Below are 17,104 nucleotides of genomic sequence, written 5' to 3' on the forward strand. Positions count from 1 at the left end.
GATCTCAAGCTGGGACGGGAGAGAAGCTGAAAAGCACTTTGTTAAACAGGATTAGGGTATAGAAGATCTTGATGAAGCAGTGGTGAAAAAAATAGGCTGCGATTCAGCAAGAGCAGGTGCAAAATACTATATTTAGGAACAATCAACAACACAAATACAAGATGGGGAGCAATAGGCAGCAGATCTGCAGAGAGATATTTGGGGTTACCGTGGATCACGGAGCAAAGGCAAGTCAAAAAATGCAATTCTGATGTGAGTAAAGCAAACATCATAATAGGGATATATAAAATGGAGTGTCATATGCAAGACACATGAAGTCCTTCCATGCTACTCCAGTCTGGCAAAGCCTCAGATGGAGCGCTGTAGTCTGCCTTTGGCCACCACACTTCTAGAAAGATGTGGGTTAACTGAAGATGGTCCAGAAAGCAACAAAGATGAGCTGAAGTCTAGAAAACATGACCTATGAAGAAAGAGTGAAAGCATTGAAGGTACTTAGTCCGGAAAAGAGAAGACAGAAAGGAGACATGCTATAAGTTTTCAAATCTTTCACAGAGAGGAAAATAGCAAATATTTCTCCATTTCTACAGGATATGGGACAAGAAGTAATGACTTAAGCCAGCTCGAGAAAGACTTTTGTTGAAATTAGGAAGAACTTTCTGGCAGTATTGATGGCTAGGCAGTGGAATGAGTGTCCAGGGGAACTGCAAATTCTTCAGCACTGGAGTGAGGCTGGGTAGGTGTGATGGTGACGTGGGGGTCAAGGATGGGCTAGACGACCCGTAGAAGTCTTTTCCAATTCTGTTTTCCGTGGTTAAATTGGAAGGTCAAGACTGAAGCCATCCTTGTTTTATTGGTAAATACCAAGATGAAAAATTCTGGGCAGTAACAAGAAATCAACTCATTGACCTACTGAATTTCCAGGTGAGAAAGATGGCTGAAACTACTTCCTACTGTCCTATGTTAATAGTGGAAATAAAGTTTCCCTCTCTTCCAAGGAAAGTTTGCTGATGAATTTGACTGAGGACTGTGAAGTACTCTCCCACTATAATGCTGAGTATTCTGCAATACCAGAATACAAATCTACATGATCTTTGGTCAGAGTTATATAGAAAAGTTGCACTGAATCAAGTTTTGTTTGCATTATTTAAAATTGTCTGTCAAATCCTAATGTAACTTGAAATCTAAGATCGCTCTTTTTAAGAAGTATGAATGTTCCTGCTGCTCCATCTCTCTAGGCTTAAGTCAAAAGTACGTAAAACAGAACAAAAGACACAAGCATGTGGCATCTTTTGGCCTTCAGTGTGGTACAAAGCAGTATAGCTGTGCACCAACAAGAGCAAGGAGAAGAACACAGGGAAAATATTAGTATAATCAATGGAACTACAGTTCTAGTTAGAATTAGATAAAAATCACAATAAAACCAAGAATATCCGTTACCAACAGAATTAATGATGGCAAGATTAGAGAAAGAACTCATTGCGTGTCAGTACTGAGGCTTCCAGAGGAAACGGGAGAAACATCACACAAAAAATTCTCATTTCTGTTTTCTTTACCATGCACTGTCAGTGCCGCAGTAGTCTTCTCATCTCCACACACACAGGTATACTCCCCAGCATCCTTGACTTCTAAAGCATGGATCAGCAGTTGTGCTGTAGTACCTTCCTGTCTCATAGTATATTTTTCACTCAATTTCAGCACTTTGTGTTTCTTTTTCCACTCCACAGAGGCAGCCCTAGATAGCTCACATTGTAGCGTGGCTGTTCCACCTTCTGTGGCTTCTTCGTTCTTCATCTCTTTCTTGAAGTGTGCAGGCAAGGCTGAGGAGTTCAAAAGGAGCAGAATGTATGACCGTGGCAGCTATCTAAGTAACTATTTATCTATGATCTGCCAACCACACGTGACAATCAAAGCCTTCCCTAATCAAATAGGATTGATAACCACTCTGGGAAACATGTGATGGTGACCTTGGAAAGCTGGAGAACACCTTGTTCATAAGTCAGACCTTTTTTTATAGTATGGTCTATGGCGTGAAAAGGGGAGCCACACCAGTCTCAACTTCAAACTTGTCAAGACCGAGCCCTACCTTAGTTTGGGTATTGCCTGGCACAATGGAAAATAAAGCCTAACTAGAGCGTCTAAGTTCTATTGCAATGCAAATCGTTACTGAAAAAGTTCATAAATGAAACTATATCTGAGGCATCAATCTCACTTTTCCATGAGATTTCTCCTCAGAGTGGAGTTCTGCTAGTGGTCTAGCAGAACTTGACTGTCAAATTATTCTGACACACTGAAAACTATCAAAAATACCTCATCACCAAACTGTAATATTCTCAACTTTAGGATTGTAACATCTTTACAGCCAACATCACAAGGATATGATTTTCCATTTTTAGCAACTACTACTGAACGCGAACATCAAAGGAAGGACTTAGTACCGTGATGAACATCTGAAATTTTTGCAATGAACACCTGATCTTTGCCTGATACTGACCAGTGCATCCCCATGTTTATGCCCATGTCCAGCCACATGTTGCTAAATTAATCAGAAACGGGGCTGCAATTTCAAAGCTGATACTAGCATGCTCTTAAAAAACCAGCTGGTTGAAAATAATCCACTTAATTTGATATTTTTTTCTTTTTTACCATTCACTGTTAGCGCAGCAGTGGTTTTCTGATCTCCATAACAGCATGTGTAGTCTCCCGCATCCGTCAGATCTAAATCACGGATCACCAGCTCAGCAGTTGCGCCCTCGCAGCTCATGGTGAACTTGTCATTTGGCTCCAGGGGTCTGTCTCCTTTCCTCCATTCCACGGCAGCTGCTGGCTTGTTCAGCTCGCAGCAGAAAGTGGCCGTGCCATTTTCTGTGGCTTCCACGTTCTTCAACTCTTTTTTAAAATGCAGAGGAAGGGCTGAAGATCACAGGTGAAGAGAGAGAGCACTTTAAAATTGAGGAAATACTGCATTTCGACTGCTCCACTGGATTAAAACCCTTTAATCTCTAAAGGTTTTAGAATATACAGTACCCGAGAAGCAAATGGTGGTTTCAGGGGCATCCCTGCCTTATGCTTTGCAATACACCACATTCAGCATGGCACAACTGAATTGGAAATCAGTGTTGTAAAACTATAATTTCAGCACTGGAAGGTACGCTTTAAAGGCATTTTAAGATATAACGATAGAAAGCTGATTCCAAGCTTTCAAGGAACTATGCACAGCTCCGTCTTAAGATCGGATGAACAATTACAATGAACACTGTGTTATTTAAAGTTCCAGGCTGCAACGTATCATTCTCACCTGCCTTTCTCAGTTGTTATCGTAACAGAGCACCTTTCTATTCCATTCAGGTAAAATAAGTGAAATCTCAGTGATATGCCTAGAGAAATTAATTAATGGAAATACTGCAAGTGCTATTTACGACTTCACCGAGGTCTTCGTTATCTGCTTCCAGATTCCATTAACATGAAAGAAAAGGGACAGAAAAGACTGCATGGTGCTATTTATCAGTCCCAAGCGAAGGACTTTCAGTAAAAGCTATTCCCAGGGGTTGATACAGCTGTCACAAAAATTTAAAATAATAGATGGGATCAAGTACAGTTTGTGATCCTGTGTAAGATCACAGATGACAAAGCAGAAAATCCCTATTAAACTTATGTATTTTACCATGCACTGTCAGGGATGCAGTAGTCATCTTGTCTCCGCACACGCATGTGTAATCTCCCGCATCTTGCTCCTCCAGGCTATGGACTGTCAGCTCAGCAATAGTATCCTTCAGTCTCATTTTGTACTTCTCACTAGGCTTCAGCACCTTTTGCCCTTTTCTCCACTCCACCGGAGTGGGTTTAGTTAGCTCACACTGCAGAACAGCTGTCCCGTTTTCTGTGGCTTCCATACTGACAAGTTCTTTTTTGAACAGTGCAGGCAAAGCTATGGGACGTAATATAAACAGAGAGTACGTCAAAACCACCAACCAGACCTTGAGGAACTTAGGACGAGGTCCTGAGGCCAGTCCTTCACTGTTACAGGAAAACAAATCGCATAGTCTTGAAAACTGCATCTATTAGAACACTACTGCAGGATCTCACAGGGATAATTGCCACCATGACCTGCTTCTAACGTTGACTTATGCAGCCTGCTCATCATTTCCCAGCTGATTCCAGTAGTCCTCTCTACCTATTTCAGTCTGAAATCATCAATCTTGAACACTAATGACCTGACTTCTGATTGAAAGTCATCGCCCTGGATGGTGGCACTGCTGGCTGGAGATCTCTACCTTTTCTGACACCATAATTTATCTTTCTGGTTCTGAAAAGAATTCGTAATATAACTTCAGGTGCACCTCTAGGCCATAATTTCCAAGGACATAATGGCTCTAATAGCAGGAATACAGGCTTTTTTTAGCAACATTCAGCAAGTTGCTTTGTGGTGTGCTACCAAAGTAAAAAGGAAGCGACTTGCACAGGGAAGAAAGTGCCAGCTCAGAGGAGGAGAGGAACAGAAGTACCGCCAGCTGGGAGAAAGAAGAGGAAGTAAAAGCATGCAGAAAATCTGAGAGAAGAGAGTTTTGCCTCCACAGTCTTGCCCCTGTCCTTAGAAGCATCTTATTCTTAAGATCTAACTCAAATAAAAACTATTCTTTCATCTGCTGGAGGGGCAACCAAAGCTTGTCACTATTCACCATGGCAGAGACAGGAACAAAATCTGTCTCACCACTCCCTAAATCAGGACCTGCAGAATAATGGTTTGGGGTTTTTTTTGAAAGTACTATTTCCTCGGCAGAATATATCACAGTCCCACAAAGAAGGAGGACACAGTCATTCATTCCTGAATGGGAAAACCTCTCGCTAACTGAGCTCAGCGTTTTTAACGATCATTCCTTCAAGTTAAGCACCGAAAACCACCGACGTCAGTGAGACGCAAGGACAAACCCTCTGAGAACAAGCTTGCTGCTAGAGGTCTGCTCACTTTTGGCCTTACATACAGGTGCCTTTTTCACTTTTAAAAAGTGAAGACTAAGATGAGAAATTCGCACAAGTCTTCTTTACTTTGCTATAAAGCCACCAGTTTCAAACTGCCAGACAGTGGGAGATGGGATGAAACACAGCCAGCAAAGCAAGAAAATGCTGCAGAATCAAAACATCAAAGCAAGTGGGAAAGAAACCTCTGAGAGAAAAGGGATCTCCCTGAGGTACTGCTATCATAATGGAGAACGGCTTTTTTACCATGGACTGTCAAGACAGCCGAGGTCTTCTGATCTCCACACACACAGGTATATTCTCCTGTATCTTCTACCTCCAGATCTCGGATCAACAGCTCTGCAGCGGTATCTTCTTGTCTCATCCTATACTTATCACTCGGTTTGAGTGTCTTGTCCCCTTTCTTCCACTCCACTGGGACACCGACCTTGCTCAGCTCGCAGTGCAGAGTGGCTGTTGCACCATCTGTGGCTTCTCTGTTCTTCAATCCTTCTTTGAAAAACGCAGGCAAAGCTGAAGGACAGCAATACGAGCAGTGAGATGTAACGCCCCGAAGAGTTGAAATTAACTATCGATGTTTAATTTTCTTTTTCTCCTCTTATCTTGAACTGATTTGTCAGTACAAGAACATAGATTGTCAATAGTGTTCATGAATCAGTATGAGGAAAAAACGTCATCACCAGGAAAGGATACAACGCTTGCAGTATTCCATAGAGATATTTTACATATACTCAGAGTCACAAATCAATACAGACAAAAGAAAAAAACCCAATTTTTTCCTGGGAAATTTCAAGCGAAAAGAATAAATACTAATTTGAAATTTCTGAAGAAAAAAATTGGTTTTCTTATGTGACTTTTTAAACTGTAATGGGAAGATGTTTGGTATGTTTTCACATACTTAAGCAAAAGAGAAGATATTGTCCATTAAAAAAATGAAACACTGGAGTTTCATTCTAAATGTCAGTTTGAAATGAAATTGTTCATTTCGATACATGGTGGGAAAACAAGCATTTTCACCTGAACTGACGTATCCTTTCAAACATGTCAGTTGCAGTAAAAATCAAAGTTCTCCCTGGGAACGGTCATCCCTTAGAAGGTTTGGGCTTGCTTTACCTAGGAGAGTAACTGAATGCAATGACAACTGGCCCGTACGTATAAAAGCACCCTGTTGTCCCAGGAATGGAGTATGGGAATAAGTTTCCACAAGGTTTCTATGAAGCCTTAAAATCCCTAAGTCATCGTCCCTTTGAGGCAACCCATTTTATTGGGCTTGAGCATAACGGGGAGTTTAATAAAGGAACTTTCAAGGGGAAAAGCAAAATGATGGACCCTAATTAAAACAGTAGCGGCAATCCGGGTTGCCTATGTGTTTCTCCGAGCTTGCACAGTGGCGCCCGGTTTGTGCCACGCACCCCGGCCGCACTGATGCCGATGGGAGCACTTCATTGGCATCAGGGACCTGTGAATAAGGGTCTGGCAGAAGGAAGGAGATGGTAGGGTAACCAGGTGCCTCTCCAAATGAAGAGAGAAAACAGGATATTTACTTTTAGTATGTGTTTTGTTTTGTTTGTTTTACCATGCACTGTTAAAACTGCCATAGTCCGCCGGTCTCCGCACACACAGGAGTAATTTCCAGCATCCGTCGTGTCTAGATTTTGGATTATAAGCTCAGCAACGACACCTTCATGTTTCATTTTATACTTGTCACTTGCTTTGAGGGTTTTGAAGCCCTTCTTCCACTCCACATTAGCAGCAGCCTTGTTCAGCTCACAGTGCAGAGAGACACTTTTACCCTCTGTGGCTTCTTCATCTGTCAGTTCTTTGGTGAAAAGAGCAGGCAGGACTGCAGAGTAAATGCAATACGGACACAGCATCAAAGCTGAGAAAGCCTGACCCATGAGCTACTCACTCTCTCTTCTTATCTCCCTGAAGCTGCATGTCACTGAAGCCATAAGACCTTCTTCACACCCCAGGATTTTGTTCCAGTTTCTAACATTTCAAAAGAGATGCCAGTCTGATTTTTAATTTTTTGCCCTCACACTTTAAAACTTGCTTTAAAAGCAAGTCTGTCTATCTGCAAACTTAGTTGACAAACCATCTATCCTTTACTTTATACACCATAAAACCAAAGGGGTAAAATTAGAGGCCATATTTCAATATGAAACCCAAAGCATTTTGTTCCCTTTGAGAAAAAGAGCAGTTCTACAGAAATGCCTGATTCACGGCACTGTCTGTATTTTTATAAATAGAGCCCCTTAAAACAGAGCAGTTACAAACATGCTGCCAGCTTTCTGCAGAGGTAAAGTATATGCTTTGGAAGAGTTAAGCCAAAATTGGTAAAAAAGGGCTGGGAATAGCAGGAGAATGAAAAGGCAATTTTTCATTAAGATAGTCCTTGTGTAGCATCATACATTGATGAAAACTTGTTCCTCTGAGGAGCAACAAGTGTAACAGTCTAAGTTACAAAAAGCAAATGCTATTCTCACTTTTAGGTCAATCCCTATGGGAAAACTTTTAAACAAGCAGCTCTACTGGACTAGAGAGATTGTGTTGAGCTGGGGACCTGTACTCCACTTGTCATTTGAACATAGCACCTGGGAAAACGAACAGCACGTCAAGAGGGCATCAGGTGAAAGGAGAGAGAGAAGGAAAACAGGATAGAAAAGTTAATCAGCAGCAGGGAGGATAGAAAGTATACAGGGACCAGATGAAACAGGAGAAAAAGAAGAAGAGAGTTTGGAATTTTACAGGTTTACTTGGGGCACGTGCTGAGAATTTCTTTTTACCATTTACTGTCAAAGCAGCTGTAGTCTGTTGATCTCCACACACACAGCTGTAGTCGCCAGCATCTGCCAAATCCAAATCCCGGATCATCAGCTCCGCAAAGGGACCTTCCTGCTCTATTTTGTATTTTTCACTTGGCTTGAGGACCACATTCCCCTTTCTCCACTCGACCGGGGCTGATTTGCTCAGTTTACAGTGCAAAGTGACCGCCTCCCCCTCCGTAGCTTCCTTGTTCAACATTTCTTCTTGGAAGAGGATAGGCAAGGCTGAAGGATGCAATACCAACAGAGAAGGAATCAGCACTAGAACAAAATGAACTGGACTCTGCTGTGAGTTACTGGGCTGCAGTGCATACATCTAACCAAAAATGCACTACTGGGAGGTGGATACAGTTGAAAGGGGGGTGGGGGTGGGTGGGTGTAAAACCTCCTAGAGTAGAGAGAAATAAATTAGAGAAAACAATATACAACATAGCTGTGCCGTCTCAAAGCAAAAAAAAAAAACAAAACAAAACACAAGGGAATATTCCCTAATAGGGTGACTCTGGCACCACAGAGCCGAGAACGTGAAACCTGTTAGAAATCACACTGACCAAACTTCGGATGACCAGCAAATGCTGTCAAACACATTAAGTTTGGGGCTTAATGAGCAAAACGGGTAGAATGGTTACCATTCACTCTCAAGGCAGCTGTTGTCTTCTGGTCTCCACACACGCAGGTATAGCTCCCAGCATCCGTCAAGTCTAGGTCTTGGATAACCAGCTCAACAAAACGCCCTTCCCGTCTCATTTTGTATTTGCCGTTTGGCATCAGCACCTTCCCATCCTTCCTCCACTCGACCGAGCCCACCGCCTGGCTCAGCTCGCACTGCAGCGTGGCCGTCCCGCTCTCGGTGGCTTCCTCGTTCTTCAGCTCTTTTTTGAAACGGACTGGCAGGGCTGGGAGATGCAGAATGAAAAGGGATTGCAACCCAAGACCCTGCCCAGATCTCTGGTCAGAGGCTGAATCGTGATTTATCGTATGACTACCTAAGCCTTATTCCAACACCTTTACCCTTAAACGCATCCCGCCTTTTTTTTGTGGATGGCAAAAAAAATTCTCTAGTAGATTGTTCTCTGGGAATCAAAGTATGCGTGATCTTGACTGGGATCATGCATAGAAATGACAAACTCATCCTCATCATTAAAGGTGATGAACCGTCCTTAACAGAAAATCCCAAGGAATCTTATGTTTCCATACTAACTCAGGAAAACATACGTGCATGTCAGCACCCTTCACTTGAGGAAAGGTAAGAAGACAACACAACACACACACACGTCCAACACTGGGCACAATGAAAGCTGATCGTGGATGGAGACTGGGGAAAGGAGTGACATGGCAACATGGAAAAGCGGAAGGATGAAAAAAGTAGAAGCAGGACATGAAGGTAGGTGTTGTGAGGGAATGTACAGAGAGGAGGAGGGAAGAGATGGACAAAAACGTTCCAGAGATTCACGGGTTATTTCTGACTTTTTACCATTCACTGACAAGGCTGCTGTGCTTTTTTGGTTCCCCACCACACATGTATAGTCTCCAGCATCCTTTGGGTCCAGATCGTGGATCAGCAGCTCAGCCACTGTGCCCTCCTGTCTCATCCTGTACTTGTTACTCGGCCGGAGAAGAGCGTGCCCCTTCCTCCACTCCACGGGGGCCTCTCTGCTCAGCTGGCATCGCAGGGTGGCGGTCCCACCTTCCACAGCTTCCACGCTCTTCAGCTCTTCTTTGATGAGCACAGAGATGGCTGAGGAATGAAGCGTCCTCATTTTACTTTAGGAGCATCATTACCAACTGGTGACCTCATATGGGACTTAAAGACAAAACAAATTCTCTCGGCACAGCTAATAAGCTCCGACCTACCTGCACGTCCAGGACTCTACTTGACTTTACAATAGCACACCATGGGTTTGGGAGGAAATAAAACCAAAACAATTATTTCCCAATAATTAGAATATCGAGTTACCCTTCTGCTGCCCAAATGCTCTTGGTCACAGACGCGTGAAAAAACTTGCTAAGAAAGTGCAGAAAAGAATTGCATATTCTTCAACAAAGCGTGTAGCTGAGGCCTTTCTTACCTCCTGGCTTAGAGCTCAGACAAGCGCCTCTATCCAGAGCAGAAGGCAGAACAGTTATTTCAGAGGCAAGGAAAGATATCTTGTTATCAAGTATATTTGATTGCTATGTTTTAGCATGAAGTTATTGTCCTAGAAAATAGAGAACATAATGGACCCAGCCAGAGCTGCCTTTTGTTTGCATTGAACCCTTTTTATCTTAATGCTCATTATAAATGTGCAGGAGCTAGCAGGACCGTGGCAAGAACAACAACAAATGGTCACAAGCAGGTGTCTTATTCCTACCATGGATTTTGACTTGGGCTGTGGTCTGCTGGTCTCCAGTGTCACAGATGTATCTTCCCGCATCTTCTGGCTCTGCATTATGAATCACCAGCTCTGCCACTGTCCCCTTCTGCTTCATTTCATATTTGGCACTTGCCTGGAGCGTGGCTTCTCCCTTCTTCCACACCACGGTGGCATCAGCTTTTGTGAGTTCGCAGCGCAAGGAGACAGATTTCCCCTCTTCCATTTCCGTGTTCTCCAGGGCTTGTTTGAAAAGGACAGGCACAGCTAGAACACAGAACCAGGGATTAGGACATGCCCTCTTGACCTGCTGTACAAGTGCCCCACAATGGCTGTCACCCCTTAAAACTAGTCCTTTTCCAAATGAGAAGAGCCACCCTAGACCCCCCCCCCTTGGCTATGTGACATCAAAGTGATCCTGCTTGGGAGCAGGAAGAAATCTCTCCCCCAGATGTTATCATCTCGCAGGGGATTCCTAGGAGCATGGGGGAAGTTTCTCTCATCTTTAATAAGGACCCTTTCAGAGTCCTCTGAGCACCCACACCTAACAAATTCCCTGCTGCTGCAGGGCTCTGTGACGGTGTTCGTGCCCTATCTCTCTCCTGCTTTCTGCTCCAGCACATACTACTTCTGCTGTACTACTAAAGGCACTGTATTTGTTTAATGGCGTTGGGGAGTGCAGGTGGCATCTGAGAGCCTTTAGAAAAGGATGCTTTGTGGAATTTGGGGGTTTAAACATTATTCAGGGGCTGGACTTGAATTACGTTTTCATGTTCTTGCGCTGCCCTGCTCCTGGTCTCCAACTCTAACTCCAATCTTAATCACAGCCATGTAAAAAAGCAGATAGGTCAGGAACTACGGCACGTGGGGTATAGAAAATGAACCCTTTGCACTGACTTATTTTCTGTTCAGTGGGAAGTTACAGATTTGAAATCCCAGATGCATAACATGAGATTACATGAATGAAATATATACAGGTACTTACACGTATGCAATATTACCGTTAAATTTTACATATGAATCTGTAGATGGCACTGCCACAAAGTGCTGTCTTGTTTGGGTTTTTTAATAGAAGATTTATTAAGCAATGCATTAAGAAAGCGTGGCAACATATCTAACTCTGCCTACCGTTTACTTTCACCCAAGCAGTGGTCTTCAGTTCCCCAGTGCTGCAGGTATATTCCCCAGAGTCTATTGATTTGACATCTCGAATAATGAGCTCCGCCACAGTACCACGCTGCTTAAATTCATACTTCTCGCTGGCATAGAGAACAGTGTCTCCTTTCATCCATTTCACCGGGGTATCAGGTTTGCTGAGCTCACAGGTCAGCTTGACTTGTTTTCCTTCTTTAGCTTCTTCATTTTGGAGCTCTTGCTTGAAAAGAACTGCTATTTCTGAAAAAGAACATTGCAGATGCTTAAGGAAACACACGAGATTGGAAATCACTTTTTCCTTTTTGTTTCAGACTTTTCTATTCAGATAAAAAACCCACAGGAACGGAAAAACACTGGCAAACAGTAAACAGATTCTTACGGCTCACATCTGGCTGCCAGCACTCTAGAGCAGCAAAAAAATATTTGAGACCATATGCTTTTTTTCCTTTTAACCACTACCTGCACTATTGAAAACATTGCGGCTATTACTGCTGTCATTATTAACATTAATAGCAGGGCAGCATCTGCCACTAATGACACAAACAGCGTGTTGCAGTGTTGCAGACGGGTGGTCAGAGCTGGACCACTGGCACAAAAACCGTAAAACTTTATTGAGGTCAACTCGCACATAACACAGAGGACACAAAGAAATGGCAAAGCGCTTTCTGTTATTACCAGCAGTATTGATTTCTCACTATAAAAAAAAACCCCACAACATATTTTTATCAGACATGAATAGACTTAAAAACAGCACAGAGCATACACGGAGAGGAAAGCACAGCTGCATATGAAAGGGTCCCCGTGGAGATTCCTATGCAGGTTCTATCACAGCCTGGGATTCAAGGCGATTCAAGGTGAACTAGTGTAGAGAAGGCACTTATTGGGAAAAAAACCTCAACTGCAGTGTTTTCCCTTCAGGTCACAAAAAAAAAAAAAACCAAACCAATTTCTTCCTAGCTTCTGCTGTCTTATGAATATGCAAGTCAGCTACTGATCCGTGATGCAGTTGTCCTGTGGCTGTTGAAAAACTACAGCCTATTCTTCTGTTCCCATTTTACCTCTAGTTTGGGACATTCAGTGTCACATGGCTACTGGTATTTCCCCCCCCCCCATTTTTGCATTCTGCTGTTCAGCTGTGACCCTAATAGATAGAGGAAAGCTACATCAGTGTAATTTGTTCTAGGCATCCTTATGACTTGACTCCTTCACATCTACTGGGGGTCTGAATCTATGTGATTTCAGATTCAGGGAAACGTGAAGGGAAAAATGGAGCTGTTGTTTAACACTCATTATGAGTGGGGTTTTTTTTTCTAACAGAAAAATTCCTCTTCATTATGGGTGAGATCCAGGTCCTACTAAAGTCAACGTAGATCTTTCTTTTTTGTGTAACAGGTATTGGGAAAGCATCCTAGTACTAATGAAAGACACAGTAAATCTGGACCATTAACCATCACCTCTCTTCTGAGTTACATCATCAAGGTCTTCTCTTTCCTTGCACAGCAGATTTCAGCCTTAAGTTGGCTTGTTTCTTTGTGCTCTAGACAAATGCTGTGAGCATCTTGCCTTCCCTCTTCATGCTGTGAGGTTCAGGTGGACTATTCCAACCACCCAAATGCTTTTTGTTCACACTGACTTCTCTAATCCGGGCACAGCTTCCGATCAGCCCCTCCAGAGCATGTTAAGAGCAGCTGCATGCAGGATGTCCACTGGTCACGCTAAACCCAGCCTGTGCCACTAACAGCCTCCTTGTATCTGCTCGAACCTGCCCATGTGAATGAGCAATTATGCTCACAGGAACCAAGCTCCTCCTCAACCTCAGGCTGGAGCAATGACTCAAGACAGGCTGGAGCAATTATAACGTGGGTAGCAGGTGAGCCTGGTTCTGATGCGGCTCAGACCCAATGCTTACCTAACGTACGTGGTGCTTACCCAATGTGCTCAAGGAAGTATATTAAAGTCTCACGTGTCTAAGAACAGAACTTTTGCTCCAGCTCAGGCAACAACCCTTCAGATAGCACCTCCTGCCTGATCATGGTCTTTGGAATAAAAACTTTGGATGCACTACTCTCAATAAATTTGGCAGCTTATAAATAAAGACAGCTTCAGAAGGTGAGTCATCTTTTCTCTGGATTACCTCTTAGGCTGGGTGGATCTCCTACAGAGATGCCCACTGTTCTCTACTGACCCATTGCTTTCTGCTCCAGAGAGTAGCTTTCACAGAGCTAAAATCAGGTAAGATGAAGGATTTTCCTATTTCACATTCCGTCACCTCTCTGGGTGCTGTCCCGGATGACTTGATGAGAACCTCTCCTGCACTGTGGTGCAAAGACATGAGGTTCCTTTTCAGTATAGTTTCACGTTTTTATCATTTCAATTTATTACTCTGACCTCAGTGTTAGATGATGAGTTAGGACCCAAACCATCACTTCAAATGTTCTTACCCTTGACAGTAATAACCGCGCTACTTTTAGCTGCTCCAGCCTCACACTCATATCTGCCACTGTCTCTTTCTTCTGCCCTGTGAATGACAAGCTTGGCTTCAAATCCCGACCGGCTGATGTTATACTTGGAAGAATTCCTAAGGCTCTTCCCGTCTTTGCACCACTTTACAGGGCTGTCTGATTTGGAGGTTTCACAGTGAAGGATCACATCCTCTCCTGCAGTGACTTCAGTATCAACCAGCTCCTTTGTGAAGATGCAGGGCTTCTCTAGAATCACATAAAAACCATCTGAGATGTTTCAGAAGAGGTGCGGATTTTCAGATCACAAGTAATCTGTGAGATTTACATCCAAGATTACTTGTATCAAAATTACAGGTCAAGATTAGTAACAAATATTTTGGTGTTCATGACTATAAAGTCCTCGGGAAGGCACCAGTCATGCCATAAAATGTTTAGTAAATACCTAACGCCATCTGGGAGAAACTGAGAAGAAAATACATCTATAGAAGAACATAAATAAGATCTCTCTCGCATCTTGCTAAATACAAACAAGATGGAGACACGATTTTCCTAAGCCCTTTTACATGTGAGCCGATTAGTTTGAACCTTCTAACTGAATATGGAAAAGTTAATTCTGCATGAAGTGAGGTGCAATAGAGGTTTCTCAAAGCCAGTCATCTAGAGCAGGTCTCATCTCATCGTTATGAGTCATCTAAAACCCAGGCAGATAGCTCAGACTGGTCATGTAGGGTGTCTCTATAACCGCTGGAAGATGACAGACAGCTCCAGAGACCAGGTATTCACTTCCAAAATAGGTCATTAGGGCAGAGAAGATGAACTGCTCTCTGGAAGTGCTTGTCTTTCTACACAGCTTATAGAAGTAGCCTAAGCTAGATACCAACAGCTAAATTGGCCAAGGTACATCTTATTCCTCCTAGCTTAATGCTTTTTAATCCATAAAAATCCAATCAATCAGGAGACCAAAACCTGGTTTTGGTACTTTAGCATCACATATTAGCATTACCAAAAAGAATCAGCCTTTTGCAAATAGGACTTTTCATTTACCTTCAGAAAAATCTGTTTGCATTTCTGTAGCATGGAAAATTTGGGCAAATCTTTTTTTTTTTTTTCAAAATTTGAAAAGTTCTTTGCAAGAAACGTGGCGATTCTGAAAAGAATGAGGATATGATCTGACACAGTGGAGACTGTGTGTTTTACATCTCTGGGCAACGAGAAATATTTACGTTTCCAGTAAGAAAACACCTCTCTAATCCTGCATTCTTGGGCTGTCTGGCATTCATTTTATTCCCTCGCTATAGGAGTAGACTAACACTGCAGTTTTAACTCAGTTTAACTTTTCCAGAGAAAACAATTCATTGTCAACAATGAATAGCAGAGAACACACGTAAAGTTGCCTTTCAAACAATGAAAACTAAATTAAAAACTTATTGGTTGCACTTTTTTTTTTTTTCTTTCTTCTTGAACTAATTGATTTCTCCTCAGTTATCATCACCCCATCAGCTCGGCTCAAGGAAACCTGGACAAGGCATCCAATGTACCATCACTACAGTATAACATTCCCATCTAAGGTCCAATAAACACACTGAGAGTTGCCAGTGTTAATCCCCCAGCCCTAGCTTCATTATACAGGTAGTGCTATTATTGAACATATACAGATATACATATGATGGGGCCAAATTTGTAGCATTTTTGTTCTTTTTTTTCACCTACCCACATTAACCCGTAGTTATTTCTACACATTCTTTCCTCTCCTGCAGTTTCTATGATTGAATTACCTTTAACAATCAAACTGGCAGAGGTTTTCTTATCACCAGCTTCAAATGTAATGACCCCCGAGTCCTTCAGTGAGAGTTTTTTCAACGTTAGCAAGTGATATCCACCAGGCTGAGACTGGATCTCATTAAGTTCATTGGTATGGAGTGGGGTTTTATCCAAAAACCACTGCACTTTGCTACAGTCTACAGGAGATATTCTGCATTTGAACATGGCAGATTCTCCTTCTAACACAGTGACATCTTCCAGGTCTTCTGTTATTAGCACTTTCTGGCCTGAAAGGAACATAGATACATCAATTACTGGAATCTTCAGTTTCTAGCATGAACATCGATATGGAAAACTCCAAGATTTCCCACGTGAGTATTTCAAGAAAGAAATACGTTCATGATACAGAAGACTGAAACACAATTCCCCTGCTTTGAACACAAAAACCATTCACAGGAAGATAATATATACAGGACACACACCAAAATAGGATGAAGACAACTTCAAAGCACCAGAACACATATAGCAGAACAAGTAGCCAGTACAATGTAAACCCACGGTTATAAAGTTTCTCCTGAAGAAACTACCTGGAAAGGCTGAAAGGATGCATCTCTGACAGCATCATTGGGCTCTAGACATCGCTAAGCAGATGATCCCTCCCATGACAACCCCTCTGTTTTTCTAGAGCAATTATAACTTGCTTTCTATGGGACAGGACCACCCAGCCCCCACCTTCTTTGAGCTCAGTCCAACCGTAAACACAGTGGGAAGCAGAGAGAGTGTCTGACTGCAGCTTTAGTAAACAGAAACAAAACAACAGCCCTGAAAACCTGCCTGTATAGATATAGATAGCTATACACCTAACTACAAATGAATACATAAAATAAGGTTAGCACTGTATACAGAGATATACCTGATGTTTTTCCTACTTACAAAACCAGTACAGGGAATTTTTACTTTTATCTTGAGCTTTGTGACAGAGAGGTATTTTTTCACTCAGAAAAGTTGGTGTTAGAAACCTCACAGCAAATTCAGGTAGCTCAGATCCTGAGGCCATGATGGGGATGAAGCACGCTTCTTTGCCTCTCAAGGCTGCTCCAGCAGATGATCAGAGGTAGAGGAGTCTGGCTTTACCCCCCTAGTCGTTAATAACTAGCTATAATAATTAATAAGTGGACACCACCACTGCATCACTATGTGACTATTCTTGAATTGTTCCTCCTATTCTCTTCATCGCTTCATCTATTTCAGCTGAAGAGTTGCTCCGGGTTGGGGCTCCAGTGAGGGAACTGCAAGAAGCAGTAACAGCCAGACCTCACTCCTTCCCCTTGAACACTGCCCTGCTGTTAGCATTGTCCACCACCGCTCGTTTACTGCCTGTAGCATCAAACAAAAGCTGCTCAGGTTGTACTCTTCAGTGTAACTCAAGTCTAAGGCACAGAGGGACATTAAGCACTTAAAGATCCCTGGACAACTCATTTAACCATCGCCTCTTCAAAACCACTTCTGGAAAGAGGCATCAAGGGATGTGGAGAAAAGCCTGGAGGCAGAATAATTTTTCTCTCATTTAATAGCA

At 42.7% G+C, this 17,104-nt stretch overlaps 1 protein-coding gene across 1 annotated transcript in view; it reads right to left on the minus strand.

Moving 5' to 3' along the window:
• The window catches only part of OBSCN (obscurin, cytoskeletal calmodulin and titin-interacting RhoGEF), a 208,484-nt gene that overhangs the window by 111,995 nt on the left and 79,385 nt on the right, over positions 1–17,104 (minus strand). The window contains exons 38-49 of the mRNA XM_076332060.1: positions 15,543–15,815; positions 13,747–14,013; positions 11,279–11,545; positions 10,151–10,417; positions 9,274–9,537; positions 8,429–8,695; positions 7,761–8,024; positions 6,551–6,817; positions 5,221–5,487; positions 3,662–3,925; positions 2,644–2,910; positions 1,554–1,817 (exon numbers count right to left, since the gene is read on the minus strand). Of these exons, the coding sequence (XP_076188175.1) occupies positions 1,554–1,817; positions 2,644–2,910; positions 3,662–3,925; positions 5,221–5,487; positions 6,551–6,817; positions 7,761–8,024; positions 8,429–8,695; positions 9,274–9,537; positions 10,151–10,417; positions 11,279–11,545; positions 13,747–14,013; positions 15,543–15,815 (3,198 nt within the window). The remainder of the gene's footprint in view (positions 1–1,553; positions 1,818–2,643; positions 2,911–3,661; positions 3,926–5,220; positions 5,488–6,550; positions 6,818–7,760; positions 8,025–8,428; positions 8,696–9,273; positions 9,538–10,150; positions 10,418–11,278; positions 11,546–13,746; positions 14,014–15,542; positions 15,816–17,104) is intronic.

The sequence above is a fragment of the Aptenodytes patagonicus genome, chromosome 2 (genome assembly GCF_965638725.1).
Source record: "Aptenodytes patagonicus chromosome 2, bAptPat1.pri.cur, whole genome shotgun sequence".
NCBI lineage: Eukaryota > Metazoa > Chordata > Aves > Sphenisciformes > Spheniscidae > Aptenodytes > Aptenodytes patagonicus.